The 27,820-nt window shown below is 44.1% G+C and overlaps 1 protein-coding gene across 9 annotated transcripts in view; it reads right to left on the bottom strand.

The window, feature by feature from the left end:
* Positions 1 to 27,820, bottom strand: part of PLCB4 (phospholipase C beta 4) — a 186,450-nt gene that overhangs the window by 18,153 nt on the left and 140,477 nt on the right. For all 9 annotated transcript variants that reach the window (XM_039716986.1, XM_039716991.1, XM_039716983.1 and 6 more), the window contains 13 exons: positions 25,544 to 25,685; positions 24,798 to 24,882; positions 24,256 to 24,380; positions 22,292 to 22,343; positions 19,965 to 20,067; positions 18,212 to 18,376; positions 15,303 to 15,507; positions 11,592 to 11,680; positions 10,499 to 10,649; positions 7,769 to 7,818; positions 7,582 to 7,647; positions 4,315 to 4,430; positions 435 to 510 (listed from right to left, as the gene is read on the bottom strand). In XM_039716986.1, coding sequence (XP_039572920.1) covers positions 435 to 510; positions 4,315 to 4,430; positions 7,582 to 7,647; positions 7,769 to 7,818; positions 10,499 to 10,649; positions 11,592 to 11,680; positions 15,303 to 15,507; positions 18,212 to 18,376; positions 19,965 to 20,067; positions 22,292 to 22,343; positions 24,256 to 24,380; positions 24,798 to 24,882; positions 25,544 to 25,685 — 1,425 coding nt within the window. The remainder of the gene's footprint in view (positions 1 to 434; positions 511 to 4,314; positions 4,431 to 7,581; positions 7,648 to 7,768; positions 7,819 to 10,498; positions 10,650 to 11,591; positions 11,681 to 15,302; positions 15,508 to 18,211; positions 18,377 to 19,964; positions 20,068 to 22,291; positions 22,344 to 24,255; positions 24,381 to 24,797; positions 24,883 to 25,543; positions 25,686 to 27,820) is intronic.

Here is a 27,820-nt window from a genome sequence, read left to right as displayed (position 1 = left end):
TAGGAATAAGAAGGCATTTGGTTCAAGAGCAACTTGGGCTCCTCATTCCCTAAGAAAGTGACTGCCAAGGCAAGGCAACAATGATGGAAAATGAAATAGAGACTTCTTTGTGGATGTATTTTGGGAATGTATTTAGCATCCAAATTTCATATAACACATATTCTTTGTTTAACTAGAGCTGACACAAATGACCAGTTTCACTTCACGAGGCATGAATATGGTGCTTTCTTCAAAAATTTCAAAACAGCAGGAAATTGATGTTGCTTCAAAAATTTTTTTAAGAAACACTTTTAGACACTCAATTACTCCTATTCTTTTCAACATGTTATTATTGCTGAAAATTATTCATATACTTCCAAGAAAATTATCTACCACTTGGGTCTCAAAATCTCTCTTTCAGAAGTTGCCTGTGTTAAAATTGGCTGTTTGCTTACCTTAGATTTGTGATCTGATGTTAGTGTCTGAATTTTAATTTCTGTTTCTTTCTTCAATTCAACGCAATTACTTCCTCTAAAAAAAAAAGAAAAATTGCAAATGTGTGCCACAAGTTAAACATCTCCCCATTCAGTCAGCGCTTACTAATTAAAATGTTAATCAAAGTTGAAGTGCTGCACCGTATTGGAATGAAATTATTTCTTCTGGCAATCCATTCACAACTTACAAAATATTGTTGGATTAATGATCAGTCAATTCAATGACCACATGATTAATTCTAGATTGGCCCAGCAATAATTCTGTTGCTGAGGATGTGTCAGGCACCTCCATTTATGACACTTGGCTCCTTTTCCAGGCTCATAATGCCTTGCCAAGAGAAACCAGTTTCTGCCTGAAAACTTACAGGCCTATCCTTGCCATGATTTTAGACTCTGTTTTAAAAGTGATTTGGTTACTTACATTTGGTTTGAGGCAGAGAAAACCATGCAATCTGAATAATTACCTCCCAGGGTGATGTGGGTGCACTAAATGTACACCTACAGAAAGTGTGGGTGTCCCTCTGGGAGAATGAGTGAATGCAGAGGAGGGGCCTGCAATAAAACAGGATCTTGGGAGAAGTCTGTTAGGACACCACTGCCACGCTTCTGAGCTGGATCAGCCACTGATGCAAAGTGATGCAGCTCTGGGTCTGGGCAGGGACACGTTCATTTATCAGCTGGCCCTGATAACCATGGTCACTGCTTGACTGCAGCAACATTAATCCACGTTTGCTCCAGAAAAGGAGATTTATGAAACTCTTAACAAGTTCAAATCCTATTTTCATATCACAGTATGGCTAAACTTATGGAAATTAGCAGAAAATTTTATCATCAGACAGCACCAGGAAAGCCCTTCCTGAAAATAGTGTGTCTTGTTTTTCCAAGGGCCACCAGTCATTTATTTTCTACCCAGAGCAAGGGAAATTTTGTAGGTATTTCTAACACTGATTTGACACTTTGGAAGCAATGTAAAGTCACACAGAGAGGTTCTGGCCACTGTTACCTCTGCCTGAAAAAGCCAGCAGCTGAAAGGGAAGTGTCTTTGATAACTGGATCAGGGTGTGGCTGCCATGGAATATTGGGTTTGTTGATCAGTATGGAAGACATTGACTCTTAGGTGTGAATCAGACACACTTTATCCCAAAACAGCCTCCTTAGTTCAATCACTGGACTCTCCAGAATCCCAGACATCCAAACCACCGGCTGATCCTGCCTCTGGAAACAAAGCTTTCATCATGTGCCAAGGCAACCCCAGCCAGTTTGGAGCCCGGGACAACAGAAAATGGGATTGCCCCAGCTGTGGTGGCACAGCCATGGCTGAACCACGGCGTCCCAGCTGGGGACAAACAGCCAGGGCCAGCCCCAGGCAGGGTCACCTGCCCAGCTCACACACACACACACACACGGATTTCTGGGCAGTCCCAATCAAGCAGAAGGATCCCTGTGTGCCCCGACTCCGGTTCAGAGTGGGAACACAACCATACCTATGCCCATATGCCTCTCTGGGATTTGTAAGCATTTCAAGTGCAGGACAGAAATAGCACAGGGAGCAAAATCCTGTCCATCTGTCAGTGAATTAGCATGTGATTAAAAAAATCCTACTTTGCTGAACAATATGCACTTGGCATTTGTCACACCATGTGGCAGAAATGGACCGCAAAAAAACTGCACAACAAGATCAGAAGAGAAAGCTGTCTCTACACCTATCAAAGGCCTTTTTATCAGGAAATAATCTGACAATTTCAATATGAATGCCTTGAAAACGTGTTCTACAGGCTCTCTTACAACTTTTATTCCTTGCAAATGCTCCAGAATGATAGCCAAGGAAATGGAGCATGTCCTGTACTCAGTGAACCCAGGACTCTGGATTCATCAATCATTTAAGTTCAATAACATTTCGAAGTGTCCACCAATGCATTCACTTTTAAGCACGTCCTTTAATGCTCTGCACAGCTGGGGTGGCCATAAGTACCTTGCAGAACGGGCTTTCAGGGCTCACCATGAAGGAGCCCTTAGAATATTTTGCTGTGGCATTAAGAAGTGTTTTCACAGCAAGTCTGTCAGATACTGGTTCTGATTTGGCTGTTAATCAGATGTATGCAGTTAGTCTTGTAAAGCTGAAAGAGCCATCAGGTGACTGAGAGCTCTGGAGTCCATGGAAAGCATGGAATTGGGGTAAGGAACAGTGTCTGGCTTTGCACTGAGGCTTCTTCTGGAGCGGTCATTTCCAATTTTATTTTAAACTCATAATATGAAACCAGCATAAAGGCTTTGGTGTCCATGCATTATAAAATTAAGAAAAGATGCTGCAGGTAGCCAACGAAGTGGCCTCAAACAGTGAATCAAACTATGGACAGCTTTGATACTTGTCCCCTTTTGGGGTGATCTGGAGAGCATTGTATCCCCATATTTATTGCACAGAGACAGCCATTTCCACCTTGAACTGCCTGGCACACCTTCCTTGGCTGTTTTGTCTGCACAGGCAGAGGCACTGGCTCCTTCTCAGGCCAACAGGAACACTGAGATTCTTAAACCTCAGAGCACAGGGGAACCTTTCTGCCCCCACAATAATTATGGTGCAATGCCCAGAGCTCATTTCTCTGCCACTGTAGGAAATAACCTGACTGTGACTACAAATCCAGCTGTATCAGTAACCTTCTGCTGTGTTACACTCAATGAAATGGAATCAAAGCCACATTAAATTAATCAGTCCTGCAGCTGTCCCCTCTCTGCTGGGAGAAGTAGTGATTTCCTGGAAGGAACTCCATAGATTATAAGTATTTGTGTGCTTACAGCTCCCCTGTCTTGAACAAAAAAGGTACAGCATGACCTGTGAGCTTCCAATAACTCAGTGAGGAGAATTCTCCTTACCTGGTTTACTTCTGACAGTCCTGATTCTGTTCCTTTGGCAGTTTACAGCGTGTGCTCAAAACCCTCCCCCATTCCAAGTAATTTATAGAAAAAGCATTCTTGGAAGAACCCAGTGCCAAGCAGGCATCCATGTTCAGGGTTCAGTGAGTGAGCTGCTGCCAGCTGCTGTTGCCAGATGACAACAATGTGAAATTAGGAGCAACTGTCAGCATAGCTGGCTTTGGAACTGAACTAATTCCTGCTGTCTTGATGAAATTCCAGTGACACGGGGAAAGGTGGAAAGGAGAAACTCCTGCCAGATGAGCAGCAAGGCAGCAGCAGGTCCTGCCACTGAGCTCCAAATCAGAATTAGACACTCTAGTAAATTATCAGTGTCTTCCAGGAACCTCTCTGGACAAACAGGGGACTCACACAGGTAACATCCCAGACCAGCCTGTGCAAGTCAAAACAGCTCCATCCAGTCAAAGGAGTAACACTCATCTATCCCAGCTGAGCATCTGTAAGTTTTTTGTCAAAAAAATTCAATTTAACAGCACAGCAAGAGTCTATTATTTTCAAACATCCAGGATTTAAAAGCCAGCTTTTCCCCTAAAATGAAAACATTGCTGGAGTTTGTGGAGTTGCTCTATCACTTTCTGGTGACAGAGCTGTTGAGGACCTTAGTCTGCTCTCACTGAACTCAACAGTGACATCCCTGGGGAGTGCAGTGAGAGCACACCAGACCACAGAAATAAAATCAGAGGCAAATCCTTTGCTTTTACTTTTAAAGTTCTGACAGCAGAAGACTGGAGAAAGGCAGAGTGAGTCCAGCATTTATGGCCCATTGCTAGAGCTCATTCTCAGGCTGAAGGATGATGCTGCTTCAAGCTACAATGCCCTTTTTTATTGAACACTTTATTCCAGACCACAAAAGCATAAAATATCAAATCTATTTTAAGTCTGAAGAAAAATAATTTAAAAAATATCTTACCCCTTCTTCTTCATTGCCTTCTCCAACATTTTCTCATATGACACCTTTTCTTTATCATACTGGGCCACTATTTTGTCAATCTGTGTGCAGTGCAACTTCTGCATGGCACTGTGCTCCTGGAAAACAGCAGGGCCTTACCATTAGGTTGCTGGATTTTTGATGGGCAATTTCCTTACAGCCTAGAAAATATCAGTGTACAAACAGACAGTTTTGACAATGGAATTTAATCTGGTCTAGCCCTGTGGTACTAAACAGTCCAGGTATTCCACCACAAGCACTAAAACATTTCTTCTTTGTCTGAAAAATTAAAATCTGCAGTGAACCTTAAAAATATGGTACATTTTAGAACAAAGCAATGATGGGGAAAACAGTCATCTGTTGGAATAAATGTGCATTTAAGTACAACTCTGAAGGTCAGGCCCACGATCCCCAGGGACAGCAGCACTCTCACCATTAACAAATCCCACCTTGTGGCACACATCTCCTGTGGCAAGTGACAGCAAGCTGTGCAACACAACTTAACTTTCTATTTTCCTTTGTCAGAACAGCAGCTCATAATGATGCAAATATTTGACCAGCACAGAGCAGCAAACATTAAATTTACACTGCAATAGGAAAAATGGTTCTTTCATTCATGTTATTTTATTAATACCCACATGCCCTGCATTTTATCCAATTGGGCAAAAAGAACCTCATTAATTAAAACAGCTTCACCCAGGACTTTATGTTTATTTTTTATAGCTCTTTTTGCATCTTCTCCACACTTGCTGTTCTACTGCCCTTTATTGTTATTATTCTCTATACACCTTTGCCTTATCACTGTTTCTTCCTCTAAAAATGCTAATTAAATACTTTTACACTCACTTTTACCAAAACATTAATACCAATGCTGCAGTGCTTTCCAAAATCCAGTACTGGGCTGTAGCCCAGCACTCCAACACCTGCCAAGCAGCTCCCCAGGGAACACACACAGCTTCCAAGAGCTCATTCAGAGTGGGGAACTGAATTTGCTGCTCCACAGAGGATTTAAAGGGAAGCACATTGCTTCTGTCAATATTCAAACATGCCAGCTCTGCAGGGGGTGTTTGCAGTGAGTAACCAGGCAGGGAGAGCAGGGACAGTGAAAAGAATGACTGAGCTTGGCTACACCAGCCAGCCCCAGGTGGGGTGACTGAGAGCACCTCTGAAAATACCCACAGGACTGCCAAACAGGACTAAGAACAAACTCTGCAAAGCATGAGACTTCTGCCCAAACTCTAAGAAACAGGAGTGTTTTTTGTAGCATCTTTTGTTTTCAAACGCAAAGCTTCAGTTGCTAACATGTTCCAGGTTGATTCAGAACAGGTCTGCAGGTAGAAGTCTCCTCAGGTAGGTTCTGCTGATTTCCTCAAGCCCACTGCACACCTTTCACATGAATATATTCACAAATGACATGTCATTACAAACTGAAGGCACAGTGCTCTGAGAGGCCACCTGACTGCTAGAGAAAGACTCAAATCCCAGCAAGAGCATCCATGGGAAAAGAACAGAGTCATACACTGCTCCTCTGGGAGCAGGGAGTGTGTGTGTGCAGAAATCCCAGTGCAGGCTATCCAAGGGAAGAAGGAATAAATTCCCATGGTACAGACTGTTATTCCTGGCCAGTATCTCCCCAAAGCAACATAAATACTGTGCACAGCTGAAAACTGAGCTCTGGAGGATTCTCATTACAGAATACAAGGATGGGGAAATAAGAAGAAGGAACTAACATTTCCAGTTCAAGAATCCATGTTGCAGAACTTTATTTGTCTAGAGTCCCCTTGTCTTTTGTATTCCTACTTCTGCACTGTGAAATGGAGATTTTATTAATGCTCTTTTTTACTAGGCTTTAATTCAAACTCTACATATTTTCAATGTCAATATGAACATGCAGCAGATGAATTTGGGGATTTAGGTCAATTATGCAATTGTGGTTACTGTCTAGAACTATATGAAATTCCTCAAGGGGCACTTGTGGCCATCCCTGTTGTGTCTGGCACTGCCAGAACTGTGGAGCACAATCCTCTGCTGAGCTGCTGGGCTGGTAGGGAATAAATCAAGGTAATCCCTCACTATCCTTCCTCTTGTCTCTAGCCCAAAGAGCACAGAAACTACCTGACAGCTCTGAAAAACATTAAAATGAAGTAGGGGCCCATAAAAGCAGGCTGCTAAAAAGTGAAGTTGGCTGACTGAGAAATGTCCTTTGCCCAGCTGCCTGTGCTGCCACCCCAGGTCATTCCCCTAAACAGTACTCACCATTTAACATGATAAAGAAGAGATATAAACTAAAGGTCATCATTCAGACACATCAGCTGCTCTGTAGCTGAATATAAGATATGGATATTAATTCATACTGGGAGATTAAGGAGATTTATACTTCAGGGAATGTAGGCAGGGAAAACTCCACCTCAAAAGCAGCCAAATGCAGGTGTTTTTACGGATGCATTGTTTAAAAAATGGCATTTCTGCACAGTATGCAGAAGTGACTGGACGTAGTCTTTCCAAAGACTGATACCAGAAATGCTCAGGCAACCACATGGCATCAGATCTGCAGTGGAATTCATAAGCAAAGAGTGCAAGGGAGGCTGCCCCAACAGCCCAGAATGGATTTGTGGATTTCCTTTGCCAAAATTCCCAACCTGAGATATTTTCCTCACTTACTATAACTCTTTCTGTCACAAGAGTAGTGGTTTTCTAATGGAAGAGGGCAGGGCAAAGTTGGCTGTGGTTTCCTACATGGAGTGTATTTGTGGCAGGGATTTGTGGAGTGTAATTGTGGTGTCACTGCCAAGAAACAGCTGGCTCTGAAGTGGTTAACACAGACACAAATGGGGAGGACCAGGGCTCTGCATTTCTCAGCTACACACCCCAGCTCTCTCTGGTGATTCTGCAGTTTCTCCAGTGCCTTCCTCATTGCAGCACCTCCTCCCTCCCATCATGACTGCCTGGTTCTCCATGTTCCCTGTCAAAAAGTCGTGCAAGGGGAGAAGACAAACCCCTCCCCTGACAAAGGTGAGCCCTGAGTGTTTGCACGGGTCACACAAAGTGCAGCCAGCCCCAGGCAGGCATACCAAGGGCTGCCAGGGGGAAGTGTGCTCCCTGCAGCACATTTCAGCCCATTTACAACATGCATGCCCTTCTGGGAGTCCCACTACCACCCCTTAGTCTTCCCTATAATTTAATTAGGAACTGCCTGTGCCAGTGAGCAACTGCTTAAAATTTGGCTCAGAGAACCCTTAATGATCATACCTTGGCATGCTTCTTCTTTAAGGCATTCAGCTCTTTCTGCTGCTTCTTTAAATGCTTTATATAAGCCTGAAAAAGGAGAAGCTGGATCAATTTTTATGTGGCCATATTGACTCTAGCCAGGTAAAATCCTGGCTACTTAAAACAAAAAATCAGGAGCACCTCCTGAAAAGCTTGTGTCAAGACTTACCTTCATTTGCTTTAAATCTTCTATCTTCACTTGAGGAATGAGGTCTATACCTGGGAAGGTATTGATACAGTTTATCTAAAACTTCATACATACTAGTATTTCTCATATTCAGAATCTGAGTTTTACCACAGCAACCTACATTTAACTTAACAACTAATTAATTAATTAACGTTTTTCACCACATGAAAAAAATTGTCACAGGTTAATGAGAAAATTATGCATCAAGGTCTTGCTAAGATACAGTAATTTCCTTTGCCCATGCACTCTTCAATCAATTGCCTTGTGGAAAAAGAATTGAATCAATGAGTGTCATTTAATCTCTTATGGTTCTGGACTGAAGTGTCAAAACACAGCAATCTAAGGATTGAAAAAAGGTCATTTTTGCAAACACAGCAAACCATTTACGAATATTAAAACACCTTCAGAATTTTGGTCCCTAGCTGCAGATTGCTCTGGCACCACTGCTTGCAGTGGGGAGGTTTCTTGGGTAGGGCTCCCCATGACTACAAAACTGGGGCTAGGTGTGCTTCTCCTCAGGTTAAAACACAGGAGGGAAAATTAACCTGCAGCTTGTGTGGTAACAAATATAAAATTTGCATTTTGCTTAATACCAGGCTACGGGAAAAGAAGCAGAACTGTGCTCCAAGTCCAAAGGAGAGTTAAAAAATGAAGGAGAAAACCAAAAGAAGTGAAAATTCTAATGAGATTTCAATCATACAAGACTGACAGCACTATGCAGATGAATGAAAATGTTTTGGTCACTTTAACTGCAATGCAAACAAAACCTGATCTCATTTAACGTTTATACTTTAATAAGTGCTTTGTGACATATTAAGGGCTTTTTAAAAACTGCTAAGCACATCCTAGATGAAAGTGTTACTACAAATGTCAATACAGTGCCACGGGAGTTGTAATTTTCAGGTGTTCCTGAGGTTTCACACAGAAATGTTGGCCTGAGTATTAATATAATGCAAACATATTTAGTTAATGCTAAATAATAATAGTGCTCTTAATGATGTCTGTGGACTGTAAGGTTTCCCTTACTTTGAAAAGGACTTTCTGGCTTTTAAGGTGAATTTAACTGGAAAATGCTCAGACACTGTAAAAGCCAACAGAGAGAGGGGAGGGGAGGTAGGCAATCTCCTTAGGGAATATGAATTTTTTCTTAGGAGCATAAGACTCTGCTCAAGTATATGGTATCAAGATTACTCTAGTAAATGAGACAGGAGCAGACGTAGGCACAGATAGAGGCTGAAGTTTTCCAAAGCACAAGTGATCTGACTCTTACTGAAAATGTGAGACCAAACAAACCCACATTCTCGTGCCTTTGAAAGCCTTCCCCATTTCGCTGCTCACGTAATTCCTGACAGCAAGATGAGCTGTGTATTTTAACAGTGCTAGAATTATCCATATCCCAGTAACTCACAGAGATAAGAAACACAAAATAAGGATCATTACAGGGGATATAGACATGAGCAGCTCTATTTTAACATGCAAGAATAGGGATGGAAATTGCAGTCAGCAAAGTGTTAAGCACTGAGACCTCGTGCCAGCATCAGGCTGCTGGGTTTCTAAACAGCTTCCTCAGGATTTTATTTTAAAGCATTTACTGCACAGAACCACTACACTGAACATTTCCTTAGCTGAGGTCTGGCTCCATGGCCAGCAGGACTCTGTGGTCAACCCCAGCAAACTCCATGCTGGATTAATGCACACTAAAGCTAGCACTTGTGCACCTTGTCATGAGACATGAAATGAAAACACCTGGCTGCACAGTGACCCAGGGTGACACCAGGGAAGAACTTCTGGAGGAGTTCAGGTGCCAGAGACAGCCTGAGGCTGTGATCCACTGCCCACAGTGACTCCAGGGAAATGGCACTTGGGTTCCCAGGAGATCCCTTCCCAAGAGGGCACCCTGCCACGTGTGCTTCAATGTGAGACAAGAGCCCTCTGTGCTCCTCCTCCCTCCTGGCAACACCTCTGGGCAAGCTGGAGGAGTGAGGGAACCACATCCCAATTCCTGGGGCCCACTAACAGAAATATTTATTGTCTTTCATCCAGCTGTACAAATTTGCTTTCTCACTTAATCTTCATTACCTGTGATGATATGGGAGAAACAAATAATCCCATTTGACTGTAAAAAATGACTTTGTAGAGTGAACGGTGAAGAGTTGGGAAAAAATACTTATTCACTTATAAATGAGCACAATTAAAATTTTTTTTTACAATAAACATGCCATTTCCATAATCACTTTTCAGAGTAAAACCACACTGTGAAAACATTTCTAATTGTTGGGAAATCTCTACGGAATCCAGTGAATTCTAAATACCTTTAATTACTTAAATCTGCAACCCTGCCAAGGGATTTGTGAGGGTAGAGAAAAAGCAGAAGAGTTTCTGTGGACTATGCTAGTTAACAGTCACTTCTGCTGGCACTCCCCCAGGAATCCTTACTAGTAAACTACTCCCAGAGCCACGCAGGTTATGTGTGTAATACACACATAAAATAGAAGCCCTAGCTGTATACCAGAGTGAACAGCCACACGAAGAGGTCACCTGGTGAAATAGAGCTGCATCACCTCCACACAGCCATTTCAGCAATGCACTAAATCCATGTGCAATTAGCCAGCTCCCCGTGGCAGAGTGCTGGGAATGACTGTGACTCCAGAATGAAAGCTGACACTGAGGATTGCTGTGTGCTCTGTGAGAGCAGAGGGAGGGGCTGGGTACCTTTCTTGGCCTCCTGGCCAGAGCCAAAGGCCGCCGTGGTGCTGGGCCGGAGCTCCGAGCTGCTCTGGGGAGTGACGCTGGCTTTGGGATTGTTGGCTTTGCCTTTCCTGTCGTTCTTTGAGGTGTCATTTGGTACATCAGCTATATCGCTCTGGAAGAAACATCAGAAGACATTCATTGTTCTTTGGCCTGCAGTGCAAAAAGCTGGAGAAATTTCTGAATGGCTTACTGTAAACATAACAAAATTGCAACACATTTTCAAACAAGACCATAGTAAAACATTTGTAGCTTATTCCAAATAGCTACTTACTAAAATACTTGATCACAGGTTGTGATCAAGTCACAAACTTGGTCCCCATTTATTAAAATCTCTCCTCCTAAAGGAGGTATTAATGTGATCCATGAAAAGCCAGCCAGTATTTCAGTAATGACATAAGCCAGACAAAGAAGCTTATATTTGAAAATGAGAAGTGATAAGGTGCATTGATTGGAGAAGGAACAGTTCACTTTAAATAAAGAACACAGCGTGGACAGAAGTGGGTGTGCTTGCCATTGATTCTACTTACAGTTTCAATGCCCATAGCTCTCATTTGGTCTGCTCTTTTTTCTGTGATAGACAAAAATTTCTTTGGATCTGATAAAGCATCCACAATATCTGTAAGAAAAAAAAAAATCAACTTTTTGTGAGCTTTAGAGATCTGGAAATGAGCATTTTACAAAAGCTTTATTCTGTCCCTATTATTATGAGACATGGCTTGCAACAGGAGTCAGCTTTCTGCAGTGAATTTGGCAGGACTGGAAGTGCTTATTTCCACAGCACCTGGAACATGGAACAGTTCTTAGTGCACCGAGGAGTGGTTTTAATCCTTTAGGAAGTGGTCCCCATTTATTAAAATCTGTCCTCCTAAAGGAGGTATTAATGTGATCCATGAAAAGCCAGCCAGTATTTCAGTAATGACATAAGCCAGACAAAGAAGCTTATATTTGAAAATGAGAAGTGATAAGGTGCATTGATTGGAGAAGGAACAGTTCACTTTAAATAAAGAACACAGCGTGGACAGAAGTGGGTGTGCTTGCCATTGATTCTACTTACAGTTTCAATGCCCATAGCTCTCATTTGGTCTGCTCTTTTTTCTGTGATAGACAAAAATTTCTTTGGATCTGATAAAGCATCCACAATATCTGTAAGAAAAAGAAATCAGCTTTTTGTGAGCTTTAGAGGCATCTGGAAATGAGCATTTTACAAAAGCTTTATTCAGTCTGTTATTATGAGACATGGCTTGCAACAGGAGTCAGCTTTCTGCAGTGAATTTGGCAGGACTGGAAGTGCTTATTTCCACAGCACCTGGAACATGGAACAGTTCTTAGTGCACCGAGGAGTGGTTTTAATCCTTTAGGAAAACCCAGTGACTCTGTCAGACTGCTCTAAGCTCCTCCCAGTTACTGAGTGCAGAATGGGAGAGGATGGACCTCCTGAGGCACAAAGCACAACTCTGTCCCTTGGCTGAGGGACAGCAGGGACTGCAGGGAGTTGCAGAAATGCCATTCTATCTCCAGCTAAAGAGCAGTGTCAGGTGGATTAAAGCAATCAGGTAAATCTGTTCTCAGCAGCCTTGGTGACAGTCCACGTCTGGGACATGACAGGCTGTGAAATGCTTTTGCAGGCATGACCAGCAGCTGGATCTTGCACATGACACAGAACCAGCAGTGGTACCACAGCCTGGGTACCACACACATCACTGAATTGTTTCCAGGGCTGTGATAAGTGTGCAAGCACAGCTTCACAGCATGACAAAGCCCCAGGAATCTTTAATCTCTTCCTGTGCTTAACTCCAACAGTCAAAAAAAAAAAAAAAAGTGAATATATCCAACCCATCAAGAGGTTTGGCAAGAAACTTCTTGTTCAAAGTAGGGGCTGGGCTGTATCATCTCCCTCCCAGCCCGAGCTGTTCTGTGGAATGCTCCTCTGAGGCCTCAGCTCAGACAGGCCCCCCATTCCCCCAGAAGTTGCACTAAACACTCACTACTACCCTTGAGATCTGCAGGAACAGGCCAGCTCCAGCAACTGCTGTGAGCACGGATGTCTCCTGGAACTCACTGCACACAGACAAAAGCCATCTAGGATTTCTTTTTAGCCATGGCAATGGCTGGTGGCTGAGCATGGAGTGTTTCTCCTCTCCTAACTCATTTAGGATGTCCTTCTGTCCTTGGCACACACTTCCCAGTGCAAACCCAGGGCTGCCCAGCACCGTGCTGGAAACGTTTCAGCTTCACCTGGAAACAGAACCTGGTGCTCAGGAGCTGCAGGGGGAATGCCCAAGGTGTTTGGGAGAGCAGCAGCACCTCCGGGCTGAGCAAGGAGCCACAGCAGCACTCCCCAAGGCTCAGCACCCCTGGGGGAGCTGACTCAGCCCTGCCCTCTGCTTTTCTGAGCCCCCCTTCTGCCCAGGGGGGTGAGCTGGGCGTGGGGAGCAGCATGCCAGGGAGAGCTGCAGTCCAACACAGGACTGAGAATCACTGGGAGAGTGCACCAACCTGACTCCAGGCTTGCTCACTGAGTTCTAGAATAGAAATGTGGAGAATGCTGCTTCATTTGCACCAATTTGTGACATTACTGTGGTTTTATTTGGAACAGAGGGGCTGATGCAAATAAACCACGGGAAATTGCAAAGCTATAAAATAAAAAAAAGGAAACCACATCTTTTAAAGCCTACAATGCATCACCCATTCTAATTATTATTCAGGGCACATTTTAAAATCTTACTCATACAGGTTAAAAGAACAAAAAAGAAAGAAAAAAGAAAGTAGGCAGCTACTGACTTGAGCTCTACCTTCCCACAGGTTTGCTAGAACTACCATGGAGATCCTAATGATAGCTCATAAAGCAATGAGAAGCTCACTGCAGATGAGAAGTAATTAAAAACCACGTGCCAGCAGAACACTAATGATTCCACCTGAGTGTCAGGAGTTATTGCCCAGGTGTTCACCATGCTGCTGCTCTGGATCAGGGAGGAAAACACACGAGGCACATGGAGCCTGGGAAGGGAGAGGAGAACCAGAATGGAGCTCATTTAGCTCCTGCTCATGTGGAGGCTGCTTTTCCACTGCTGACAGTAACCTACAACCACCAGCCCTGTTCCAGTAGCATTTTGCTGTACCAACACTGTGACTTAGGGGTAGCAATGTTTTCCCACCTCTATCAAACAAACCACCCACGGCACTGCTGACAGTGCAGCACACAATTTGTAAATTCTAAACTGGTGTTGAGGTTTTGGAAAACAAGTCTTTCACTTCTGCAAGTGCAGAATGCAGTTTTTAAAAAAGACATTAAACAAATATTTTCTCCTTGTGGGTGCAGCACACTCAGCAGCTCAAGCCACATCAAACACAGTGCTAAGTTTAAATTCTATTCTTAGGAAAAGTCTGGTGCCATAGAACATCAATCCCAAACCAGAAGCACGTCCTTGGCTGAGAAAATATTTCAGCTGAGTCACTTGCTGCCAAAAGCTTCAGTTCAGGTAGGAATTAAAGGGCACTTAAACATGTCTCTGAGACTGATGGGTCAATTACCCTTGAGAACCTCAGGTTTAGGCAGAAGCTCACATTTCTCTCAAGACAAGGTCCCTGCAGTTAAATACTGTGGATGACACGTGCTGCATCCTGGCATGGTGGTGCTCCAAGGCCCATGGCAAACCTCCAGCTGACTTGCCAGAAACCAGGATTTCTCATGTGAGCAACACAAATGCTCCTGTAACCCCTTTTTTCCATGAAATGTTGTTACTGAACTCTCAGACTGTCAATTTTTTAAAGCCTGGATAAGCATCAGTCTTGAACATAGGTTAGGTGAAGCTTCCCTTCCTCCAGTTTCTACTGTGGAAATCACACTCAGAGAAGTGCAGCCAGCTTTGCATGGCAGCAGGTCTGAAATAGGCTTTGTGAGGAGAAAAACAGTGGTTTGATCAATATCTTTCATCAGTGACCCCTGAGGGAATTGCTGCAGAGTCACAGCACTCACGTTTTGTGCAATTCCTACTGCACAGTTTTAAATGGTTTATGTATTGTCCAATGCACAAGCAAATTTCATCAGGGGCACAGAAGCCCCTTCTGTCAGGGGGAACTCAAGCGTTACTCAGGTTTCAGAGGTGTAATGATTATTCTCAGCTCTTTGTCCCCACACACACGTGGCAATCTGCCACTGCTCAGTGCAAGTGACCACAGCTCTGCCAACCTGATCTTGGAAATACTCACATGAAAATAACTTTCCTGAGGACTCAAAAACAATTAAACCACACTAAAGACACGTAAAATCAGGAGAGAAAAATGCAGAGAGGTCCTGGATGCTGAATTATTTCACTGACCTTTTACAAAAATACACCAACTTTCCCAAGAACATAGAACTGGTTTTGTTTGAAAGAAACTATGTTTCTGCATGTAATTTTTTTATACTTATAGGCCAATCAATATAGATAAAGTACATCCTAACCTTACAGATATTTATGTCAGACAACATGTAACAAAAGACTCTAAATTGTCAACAGAGAAAATCAAATTGAGCTTAGTAGTAGTAGCTTATTTTCCACATTATTTTCTCATTTTAGTACACTAATGCTTTTATCATCAAGAGAGGCAGGCACTTGGTAAAAAGCAGCTTCCTTTGCTCCATATCCAGAGATTCCAAGAGTTACAGAAAGTCACAAATCCCGGCTCCTCCCCTCCTCCAGCACAGCACAGTGACCCTGGAGCACTTCAGGACGTGCACACCAACACTGAGGAGCCACACACCCGGGACAAAGGCTGCTCTCACCTCCAAACCCGTCAGGCACGTAGGTTTTGAGCACGATGTTGCAGAACACCGTGGGAAGAGACAGGGGTTTGTTGCCCTCGTTCCGCAGGGAGATGTGTCTGTAACCTGCCTGCAGCCCGTCCAGGGGCAGGATCCTCTGCCCAATCAGCTTGTTATTGTCATCATACACTGCAATTCTCAGCACAGCGAGGTCAGGGAGGATGACCTGGAAAGCCACAAACCACAGACATTTAGTGGCACTGACCCAGCCGCTCCCTCCCGCCTCCCGTGCGTGAGCTCGGTGCCAGGAACCATCAGCACTGCAGGACCAGGCACTCCCTGCAAACCCCAGCTTGCCAAACTCCATCCTTCCTAGAAAAGCTGCTTTCGCCCTGAATAACGGGTCCATTCCAGGTTGTGTAAATCCTGCAGCTCAGTTACACCAGGTAAATATTCTGCGTGTTTGTTTTTCATTACTGGAGCTGGTGGCAGTGATAAGAAGGCAGGTAAATACTGCATGGGAAATGACAGATACAGCAGCAATCACAGGGCAGGTAGTGCTGGGTCAGGAGGAATTACGACAGAGAGATGGGATTTGGGATGCATCCAAAAGGGCAGGGAGAGTGCAAGCACAGGCTGCTGGGGCTGTCTGAGCGGCTGCAAGGCTGTGCTGCCAGCAGAGGTGGTGCTGCACCCAGGACAGGGCTCAAGGCATGCACAGGAGCAGGGCTGCTGCAGCCTCCTGGCCCCGCCAGCCCCCAGCTGGGCTGAGCAGGACAGAACAGAGAGCCCCTGCAGCAGAGGTGCTGCCTCTGGGCATGCAGCAGTGAGGAGGAGGCAGAGCAGCAGAGGGGCAGCTCCCCTGCCAGCCCACCCCACCACACACTGGCAAAGATCTCCCACTCCTTCCCTGCCTGGTGCTCCTCACCAGCTCCCGAGGGACACAGGGAAGACCTCAGTGAGCTGGGTCTGCCTTCTCCCTCAGACTTCCCCCTGCCACCTCCCTTCTCAGGCTTGGGGGAAACAACATAAAGGCTGCTTTTGGTCTCTGAACCCGAGTGAGCAGCTCATGGATATCCTGCTCTGCTCAGCTGCAGCTCAGCACTCCCAGCACAGGCCACCACCAGCACCTACTCCCTCCTCCCCTCACACAACAGAGGGACAACACAGAACCCAGGGCAGAATGACTGGAACTTCATTTTAAGTAAAATAAAAATGAGAAAACGTGACAGGAGAACGACCAAACACAGTACCTGAGAACAACTGTGTAGGGTTAGGCAGCAGCCTGAGGAGAACACTGCAGCCCAAGCAGGGCAGGTAAGATCTCTCCCCTACAGGTCACAGATAGCACATCCGTCATTACATGATGGTCTTTGACACAGATTTGCTGGGGAGCACAAGTGGGGACTGAGTTTATTGTTCCCTCTGCATGAATTAGCTCTGTGGTATCCTGCCAGGCACTTCCACCCTCTCAGGATGTTTTAGCAGTGTGCACCCCGTGCCTTCAGCATCTCCAGCTGGAGGAATCCTTCCTGCTGTGCTCCTGCCACTCACCTGCTTCACCTCCAGTGGATGCTGATTACATTGCTAAGCTCTGGTAAGGGTCTGAGGTGAGGAAAAAGAATCTCTTGGCTGACCTATGAGTTCAAGAGAGCCTTGACAATGGGATTGCTCACTGGAGAGCAGCAATGAGAAACACTGGCCTCAGCCTCTGCACCATGTCCCAGCACAGGCTGCACTGGAGTTTATGGCCCTTTTGATGTAAGAAATCAGACAGCAGCAGATGCTGGTCATGTGGCCAGCAAGCCATGGGCAGCCAAATTGCTTGCACACAAGCATCCTCCCTGTGCTCCTCACACACAGAAAAGCACCTGAAGTCACATTCCTTCCAGAATACGAGTTCAGAAGAAACTCCTGCATCAACTAAATTTCTCTTGAAAACTGGCTGTGGTGTTAGGAAAGCAGATTAAGTGTGTAATATACCCAAGTGTGAAGAGTTATCACCACTCGGCAAGAAGTCTGAAATTTGGACTAGAAGTCTGAACTTGGAATAAAAGAGCAACAATTCTGCATGACAACAAAACAGGTGTAAGCAAAACAGATGTTATCCAAGACAGCACTGTAACACATGTAGTCTGGATGAAACTCCAGGCAACAGAAGAAAAATAAAATAAATATATATATGTGTGTATCATATATATATAAAGACTGAGAGATAAAAACTGAACACAGACAAATGGTCTCTCTCTTTAAATTCCCCATGCCAAGAAAAAAAGGGTTGTTTTTTCTTTCAGTATTGGAAAAAAAAATAAAGAAGAAGGTACATGATGCACATGGACTACTGAAGGAGGGAGCTGGCAACACGCCTGAGGAACACAGCACCCTTCCAACTTTTCCATGTAATGACATTGACCTTAGCTTTGGATGCAGCATCTCACCTGCCCTCTGGGCTGAAGGAACAGTGCAAGATAGCAGCCACTGCCAGGGCAGGGAAGAAGAAATCTCCAGGGAAGGATGGTGTCCACCAGCGGGGCTCATTCTGAGCAGACTGCATACCTTGAACACAGGCATGGTCACAGAGGAGGTGGCTACCTCCAAGTGGGAGGAGGAAGCAAAGGGGAGGAAAAAGCCAAATGGAAACAAAAACAACAAAAAAAAATCATGTGATAGCTACAGAGGTTATCCGTTAGAAAAATAAAAGCAAAGCGAAACCAAAAAAGAAAACAGAACCAAAACAAACCAAAAGCAAGCAGCCTCTTGGAAGCTGGCTTCAGCTTCCCATTGTCTGCAGCAGCAACGGGGGCCCTACAAACCCTTTCCATGGAGCAGCAGCCATCCGGGGAGCAGAGGGCTGGAGCAGGGAGGGCTGGCTCGGGGCAGGGCAGCTCAGGGCACAGCACAGGCCAGGCTGTGCTCTGCACAGGCCCTACCTTCCTGAAGACAAAGGACTCCTCGTTGTAGACGGGGTTGAGGCCGTTGTTCATCACCATGCGCGTGCGGAACTCCTTGCGGATGGTGTCCGTGGGCAGCCCGTACATGTCCACCTCCACGTAGGTGCCAATCTTCTTGTCTGACAGGAACTGCCCAGAGATCACCTGCAACACAGCGGGCAGAGGCACTGCACAGCAGGCACACGGGGAAGGGGCATTTCCCACTGAGAAATGCTTTACAGCTGGCACGTGGGCTCAGCTCCTCGTGTGCAAACGGTGTGTTCAAACTGCGCCTCTCTGGAAAAGCCTCTCAGATCAGACAGGGAAACACAGCCTCCAGCTGAAATGCCATCACCAGCACTGTCTCACAGATGCATTCACTGGATGAAACACTGAATGGAACAACCAGAGCTGGCACTGCTATTCCACACCTTCTAACACTCTGCTCAGAAGCACTTTTCCCTATGGTGCATCTGGAGCACAAGAGGTGAAAGGAAACTATTGCTTTTTTTTCACTCAGCTGAAGGTTTGAAGCTAATCATGTGTCAGTCTTTCTCCATATTATGTGTCTGGAAAGTGCAGGATGCTTAAAAAGTGAAAAAACCAAAACCCCACACCATTCCTCGGTATCTTTAGAGATATGAAGATTTGTTGCCATTTCACCCCAAGTCAAGATTAATCCAGCCACAGCAGGTGATAGGGAAAATTTCTATTTCACCAAGATGATCTATTACTTAAAAATACAGCTAATGTTTTCATTATTGCTACAATCAAGGAGGAAAGAAAGAAACTGAAACATGATTTCACAGACCTAAGCTCATTCCAAATCCTGTTGTTTCCATGACCTAACATCCTTCTGGGGAACACCCTGAATACCAGATCTGAAAAGTTATGTGGCTGAGGGGTATCATTGTTGGCTTTTGCTCCATTCAACTCCTTAATTACAAAATTTGCATGGAATTTTATACTAGTTTTAGTCACAAAAGAAAGGCAACTGTCAAAATACATGACCTAGTAATTAACTAATCCCACTTCCTTCTTGGAGGGACTGTGCTTTGATTACCTTTCAAGAAAAACGACATTAATAAAACATGCTTATTCTTCTAGAGGTGCAAATGGAACTCAGTTCAACACCTGGAGTGCACGAGGAATGCTTGGCCAGCGAGGGTGTGAAATTCAAATGCAGCCCATGGAAGATGCTAAGTGAAAGCTGAAGCCTCTTGCTCACCAAACAGGTTTTACAATTGTCAGCCTCCCCCCAGAACTTGGGACCTGGCCATGCTGCAGAACTGCAGCAGGAGTTTTATGGACTTTGCTACTCAGAGATAACTCCAAAGGAAGGGCCTGCCTCACACCAACCATTTGTGTCCCTTCATTTTGGAAATGCCCTGTCCCTGTGTGCCCAGACTCCCCCCTGCCCTGCGGGGACAAGTGATGCTGTGCAGTTTCATACTGTGCTTGGGAAGGAACTTCACTCCTTTATCTGTTTCTGTGGGCTCGTGGATTTCAAAAAGACCACCAAGGCTGTCAGAACACCACAATGTTTGTAACACATCATTTCCAATTCCATCACACTCCACTCAGATCAAGGAAACAAAGGCATCTTAGCCAGCAATATTAAAAAAGAAAAAAAAAAAAAAGAACCAATTTGCTGAAATCTGCCCAGGCCAAGCACATTTAGTGCATATATCCTGCCTCTGGTGATCCTAAATGTGCTTCTGGGTGTGATGCCAGCTGCCTGCTGCTGTTTTACCTGCACAGAGCACGTTGCAGCAATGACACCATCTACAGGAGTTTCAGAGAACGGGTCAAACGTCCTGTCTGGTCGCCGCATGAAATCTGGCTTCAGTAGGTACCTTATTGCAAGGGGAAAAGAGAGAAATTATTCCTGATTGGAAATTAAAGTGGTATTAAATGCATATGAAATGGATGTTCTGCCTTTAAACAACGAGCTCTCTACAGCAGTGTAAAACACAGGCTCATTCCAGCTGCAAGAGTGAGGAAGTAACAGAAAGTATCACGGTTGTCTGGAGCACAGACAAACACTAATTTTCATTTTGAATTACCAGCTACTGAGAGATGAAATCAATCCGGGATTTTAAGATAAAAATAAATATAATATAATCAAGGACATTCCAAAGCAAGTGAATAATACAGTTAGAAAATACAGGGAGTTACCATGTAATAAAACACAGATGCTCTCATTTGTTTGAATTCTTTAACACTTTGGGAAAGCACAGAGGGATTTTTCAATTTTATTTTTCCAGATGAGGCAGTTCCTTACCGTTCAAGACTCATACACTAAATTTCAGCTTGAAGCTGATTTTTTCATTGTGGTTATGAACCTTGGGGGAAACAACTGATAATGTCAGTGCTGACAGATTGTTAATTATAGCAGCGTGAAAGGTACCACCACAATAACACTCACAATGCCTCCCTGAGGACCTCACACTGCAGCAACATATCAATGAAGCCAATTTGTGCTTTGTGCACCAAAACCCAAGGATTCTGACACCAAAATGAAACAGCAGCTGATCACTGCAGAAAGGCTGCACATTACAGACATTCTCTTCCACTGATGGAAGAAAATGTGCAAGCAGAAAAATCTTGCTAGTTCTGCAACCCTGACAGACAAAACTGCTGGAAGAAGAATTTTTATCCACCCTTGGTCTCTCTTGTGAATCACTGGTACACAATATGATAAAGGCCTAGACAGAATCCAGGGATTAAAAAATGCTAGAAAAATTCCAGTGGAAAGAATGTCAGTGTTTTCACCCATTTTTAAATAACTTTGCTTCTGTTTGAAAGTAATATTACTCATTTTTCTTCCATTAGAAAAGTGATTTCTTAATGTTTTGTTAATTTAAAGCAGGTTGGGGCAGAAAGGAACTAACTATCCTTAGCCTCTGCTTTCAGCCTGCTGCAATAAAAATGCTGAAATGACCTTGTTTGATCTGCATGAAAGCTGCAAATCTGAGAAAAGAGGAGTACAGGCAGAAGGAAATGCTCAGTTTTTCATTTCCCTTCTGTGACTGAAAGACCACCACATTTATAATGCATATCAAAACATTACCACGCATTACCATTATGTTATCAAAACACTGATGTAAGAGCCCAGGAATTCAGTTGATAATTTTGCCTGTCCTTCAGAGAATTTGGCAAAGTAAGCAGGTACTCATTTACTAAGCTGGGTCCAGCCAGAAAGGAACCCAACTCTGCCACAGGAAAGCTTTGGTTTTCTTCTATTCTTTTGTTCTGACTGAAATTCCAGAGTGCAGCTTTGTCAAAGCCCAGAGCCTCCTCTGGAGTGCTCAGAGCTGCAATAGAGGCAGGGGGTGGCCAAGCACTCTGTGCCCATTCTGCAAATGAGCAATTTTACCCAGCTCCATCTACCCAGACTCTCCTTCTGAGTAAGAGCAGTAAAAGAGTAGTTCCTTCCCAGGAAGAGTTTGCAGATTCTGATGTGTTTCTGGACTGTCATTTCCTGAGATTCATTAAACTTCTCCTTTTCTCCTGCTCCTAATGATCAGTCTATCCTATTAAGGCCTATGCTCAGAATTTGAGAAAAATCTATCAGCATCCCTTGGACATCCTTTGTCGTGCAAAAATCATGAGCAAGAACTTAGATGAAACACTTCAAGATTCTCTGTGAAATCTGTGCTCCAATTAAGAGTGCACAGATTAAAAATAAGTTCCCTGTCTATTGAGATTCCACTTGTCCAAGTAACTTTGACAATTCTGTGAACTGTGCAATGAATCTCCATTCTGAGGCACATCTTCAAAGAAAGGCTGAGAGCAGCAGGTGGAGATGGATTTGAATAACTGTGTACAGTATTCATGATCTTCATAATATGAACACAATGCCTCTTGGATCTCATTTAAAAACTGGGCATAATTAAAGGCATATTCATTAGAATACCTCCTTTTGGGGGATAATTCTCCCTGAACTCTGCTGATTTCTACTCTACACCTAGCATCCCATTTTCCTTTTGTAGCACATAATTAACAGTGACAAAATCTTATTAAAACCTTAGTAAAGGACTGATGCACAGTGACAACAGTTTAAATGATATCACTCACCCGCACGATCCATTGTACTCAAATTTTCCTTGATTCAGCTGCATTGCTAAATCTGCCAAGAGAGAGAATTTACTCACTTTCCTGCTGAATAATGCAGATCATGAACTAGATCAGAAAGTAAGACTGTTTTTCCAGAATAATAAGTTTAAATAAAAATTTAATTTAATGCATATAAAACCCACATCTAAGAACTAAAAGGAAGCAACAGGAAAACTTCTATTTTTTCACAGGAGTAACAGCTTTACCAAGAAGGATGAAGTCCATGCTGTGCTTAGGAAAAAGTCTTTTCCCTGAATTCAAACACACTTGGCAGGCAGGGAAGTAACAACTGTGGACATGCCAAGTGCCTGGGATGGGATTTCCATCATCTAACTTTTGGTACCTACAGTGCAGGTGTCCACATTTCTGCAGCTCACTTTGAATGACAGAGGATGCAGGAGCTTTAACAGTGCAAATAACCTCAGCATGGGAACACCAGAGGAGACTTGCCTGGAGGATGTGTTCCACACAACCACCACCTCTGAAGCTGCCTGCAGCCTCCTGTCTGAGGAAGGTGAGGGGCATGTCCCACTGGCTTGCTGTGGACTTAGTTGAATAAAATGCCACGGAAAGAAACCACAAAGATCACAGCAGCACTGCTCAGTTTAAAAGCTTGTGAGCTTTAGTGAGTGCACTGTTAGAGCACTTGCAAGGGAAGACATACCATGGACGTGTAACAACCTCCCTCTCATCCAACCCTCTCCAGAACTTGGTAAAAAATGAAATGTTTTCCTGCAGCTTTCTACTTACACAAGAATACAATCTCCTGGCTTAGCAACAAACCAGGTTTTTCTCTTGCCCAGCTGACTGTACCTTCAAAGGCAACAAAATCTGTTCTGTTGGTGCTCTGATATACAAAATACAAGACTGCCTTATGTCCCTCCCAGTTATTACTGGAGTTACTGGGCAGCTGTAATGTTTATTTCCTCAATCATCTTCATCTTGCCAGCACAGCTGGATCACAGAAGAGGACCACAGGCAAGCTGTTCACTTCACTTAGACAACTACTGCAGTTAATGTGCAATACAAAGGGGTTGGCAGTGACAGGCAGGGGGCAGAGGCAGTGCTGGGAGCACAGTGAGCCTTGTGTTTCTGCTCCAGCCTCCCTGGCATGTCCACTGCAGTGCTCTGCAAGCAGCACATTCCAGGGTATCCCTTCTCCTCTTCCTCAGCTGCTGAACCTGGGCACAGCTTTGCAGGACAGAACTCAGGGGATGACCAAGAGGAGTGTCTGCTGTACCAAAGACTGTTCAGGGAAGGGGGAGTGAGCACAAAAGCACTGCCACAGCCACAAAAAGGCAATGGGAAATGGGTCTGTTATATAGCTCACTGAAGACATTACTAGATGAATTAAAAAAACCAATCAAAATGACAGAAAGCAAGCCTCCCTGCTATACTCACGCCTTCACTGAACAGGAACAGTACATCTCCTCTCAGACCACCCTGTGGAGAGGCATTCCCATTCCCTGGCATCATTCTCTCAGCTGGGATCTCAGACCTGAGCACATGACTCCTAGCACTTCACAACAACTGGTCTAGAAATGCATTTGTCACACAGTCATTACTTTTTACCATCTTAATCAGGGCACTCCATCTTTGCTTTGCAGACATGCACCCAACTGTGCCAGAGCTGTGTTTTGTGAAAGCACTGATTTCCCTGTAATTAACACTTTTTATTAATAAAACCATTTCTGTGGGAAGATGCAGTACTCCATTATTTTTCCACAAAAGAGGACTGGATTTTCCTTGTGTGCATGGCTGTTTTTATGGCTCCTTGTCTCATGCCTCCCTGATCCCACCCCGCTGCATTATTCAGCCATATGTCGTTGCCTCCAGAAATGCCAGCAGCAAACCCATGGCAGCTGTCTGAGAGCACTGCCCAAGCCATTCTTTAGGAGTGAGGGTCACTGCTCCTTGCTGCCTACCTGGGGTCTGATAGTTCAGTGAGACCATCTGGCAGCCAGCGTTCCAGAAAATCTGAGGCATGTAATTACTGGAATCCACACGGCCTCCCTTTGGGTATATCCGACTCATCTGTCTCTTGTTGTAACTGCAGAATTCATCAAGGAAAATCAAATAAAAGCATCAGGGATGCAGAGGCGTGTCCTGCTACCTTCAGCATTTCAGTACCAAAACACTCCTCTTCTGTTATTCTCATTATTTCTCCTTCTTGGGGTACTTCCCCTTCTCCTTTGCAGACATGCAACACTAAATCTAAACAGGTGCACTGATTTGTTTTAGGACTGGTAGGAAAGTGGCATGAGGAGGTGACAGGATACTTCACAAACTCAATGGCATGAGTCTTTCAAATCTCACTTCAAATCTGAATTCAAATCTCACTATTTCCCCTCGCATGAGGTAGGAGAAATACTCCCCTTCCCCTTGCAGACATGCAACACTGAATCTAAAAAGGTGCACTGGTTTGTTTTAGGACTGGTGGGAAATGGGATGAGGAGTGAAAGGATACTTCACAAACTCAATGGCATGAGTCTTCAAATAGCCCAGTCCGACAGATTCGTTGAAAGAGGACATGTTATGGTGAATATTACGTTCTAGAAAGAAAAGACAAGATGTTTTAAAACACTTCTGTAATGACAAATCACAACTCAAAATCATGCACTGTAACAGCAGGACACAGCAGGGTTTGGTCTCTTTCCCCATTATCTATTACTCATAGAATCAAATTACAGTGATAAGAAATTTCATAGAATCAAATTACAGTGATGAGAAATTTCACAGTATTTCTGACTCGCTTCTCTGTTTCTCTCCTTGGGAAATCAACAACATTTTCCTTTCTTGTTTAGGACAACATTGATATTCAGAGCCTGCATTGTGTGGTAGATAAGGCAAACCAACATGATAAATTGTCTGGTGTGCAGTATCAGCTCACTGCTGCCCACTGTGACAGCTGTGCTCACCTTACTGCAGAGAGATGAACTAAAAAAAAGCATTTCAAAAGAACTGGAAAGGCCCAAGGAATAGAACCAGCCTCAACAGCTTCCTATTCTCCCAGTAATTTACTGACTCCGTGTGGATGACTAATGGAATAACATGCTAACTTCACATCCAGGGAAACAGGTCTACAAACACACTGATGATGGTCATTAAACTAGAAAAATCTTATGCCTTTATTTCTAAATTCAGGCAATGTAGAGATTAAAAAACTAGCTAGGTTAAGCAAATACTTGTATTTCATTCAACCTTTAATGTTACCTTCTGCTACATCGAAACCTTGAAATTTTACAGGCTGAGCATAGTTGACCATTGTTGATAAATATGGATGTATATTGGTTGTGGCACCTACATATTTGTAAGATGCCATCCACGCTTGCTCATCTTCCACAGTTACTAAACCCTGGAAACACATTAAAAAGAACAATCACCATTTCTGCATGCAAACACTGCTGCTGGGTTTTGCAAAGGTGGGACAAAATCATACCCAAATCTGCAGAAGGTTAAAGACAGTGCACATTAATACAAGAAAAGTGGAGGTTTAGTGCCACAAGTCACAATTTATTTTCTTGCTGATATAAGACTCTCAGTGTTACAGGATGCATGCAAGAGGGCTGATGACAGAAAAGCTCCTAAGCAGTGGCTAAATATTACATGAAGTTAGTAGGATAACACTGGGATAAAAGATAAATATTCCAACAGCCTGAACAATGCTGGGAGATAATGATCCATCTTTGTCAAATAAATTCCAAAAACTGTGATTTAATATGCATTTTCTGATAGAAACTGTGTGTACTTGGCACTCGGCAGAAGTTCCTCACCACCAAAACACAAACGGGTTCCACTTTTAATCTTAATTAACAGAAGCAAACCAAAACGTAGGAGCCACAGCCTTCACTGGACAGATGTCACAAGACTGACAAGAGACACAGTACCAAGCTCCTATTCTTACCCACTTCAACTGGTAAAAACCTGTCTCTATCACCTATATAATATGCACTTGATTTATACCCGAACTTAGAGTTTTCTACAAGTACCTCATCTGCTAGGAACCCACATCAGGAGGCCCTTCTTACTTGGCCTTCCCTGTCCAGTATTTGTCTGTCCCTAAACCAGTTTGAAACACATTATTTTCACTGAAATGAAAAAAAAGAAAAAAATATCTCCGTCAAGCTAAGCAATCTCTGCAAATTCATCATGTTTTTCCCACACATGCATTTCTGGTTGCTCTCCTACCAAACAATCTGCCTGTAGGCTGACAGTGACCTCCTGCTGGGAAGCACAAAGTGTATTCAAACACTCAGACTGCAGCTCAGTTTGGCAGAAGCTCTCCCTCACCACGGACTCAGGAAACAGCCAGGAGGAGGAAGCTCTACCAGCCTTTCTGGGAAATGCAGGTGACAGAACCCACACTGCTGCAGCTCATTTACTCCCTCAGGTGGGAGAGCAAAGGAGAAGTGAACCCACTCCCCAGAACGATGGCACCTCTGCCTGCCAGGCAGTGCAGACACCCCAAAGAATGAAACCACGTGAACTGCAACCACTCATGCCTTGCTATGAGATGATTATAGTCACAAGGAACACGATTTTGTGACTGCACAGAGTGACTGAGCTAGCAGAATGAGTCCAGGTACACACTGTTGTACGTGCATTTTGCACTGAACTGAACTTCCAGCAGCCCGTGAAATCAAACTGACACCATATTTTAATGCTGCTCATCAGGGCTCAAGCCAACTGCTTTTCAGAAATGTGCATATTGAGGTTTCACAGATCTGATCCCAAGATATGCCCACAGCACAACCCTGTGTTAGTAGAAAACAGGGCTTTTGGGGGTTTTGGGTTTCTTTCGTTACTAGGTCAATAGCTGTTAAGAGAGCTTAGGTCAAATTCAGGCCAAATTTCCTGAATGAAACCAGTTCTTTTCCGTGTCTTAACTTTTGAAAGGCCATTAACTCAGGAAGAACTGACCACCCACCTCCTAAACCCCAGGGCTCTTTAAAATGCCTGCTGGTGACTGCTCAGAACAGCTAATCATATTGACCAGTCTTGATCCATCCACACCTCCAACCAAAGGAGCCCCAGGGAAAAGGGAGCCAAAGGGATTGTGATCCTCAGTGCCCTGGCACTGGCACCCTGCAGGCACAGCTCTGGGACTGCACCCGTGACACTTGGCTCAAAGACCATGTCCCAGCCATTGGTTTTATCTTATTCCCCTAATTGTTAGAGTAGGGCTGTACTCTGCACTGTTCACAACTGTAAAAGCATGAGTTAAGAGAGGGGCAAGGATGGAATGTGTCCTAAAGTCTGCAGAAACAAAGGAATGGTTACAGCAGCACTCCAGCTTTGAAGGGGATAGAGAAGACAAGGGGGAAAGTTGATCTCCATGGCATTTACACCTCCCCACCCCTCAAGAAAAGAAGTAGAACTCACTCAGAAAACAACACAGACTGAAACAAAGTGTGGTTATGAACAGGAGCAGCTCGAATGAGAGAAGAGCAGGAGGAGAGTGGAAAGAGGTGGGAAGAGTCTTACAGAAGG

Source organism: Passer montanus, unplaced genomic scaffold (assembly GCF_014805655.1).
Source record: "Passer montanus isolate IOZ18808 unplaced genomic scaffold, ASM1480565v1 scaffold37, whole genome shotgun sequence".
Lineage (NCBI taxonomy): Eukaryota > Metazoa > Chordata > Aves > Passeriformes > Passeridae > Passer > Passer montanus.
This window is presented reverse-complemented; position numbering and strand designations above follow the sequence as displayed.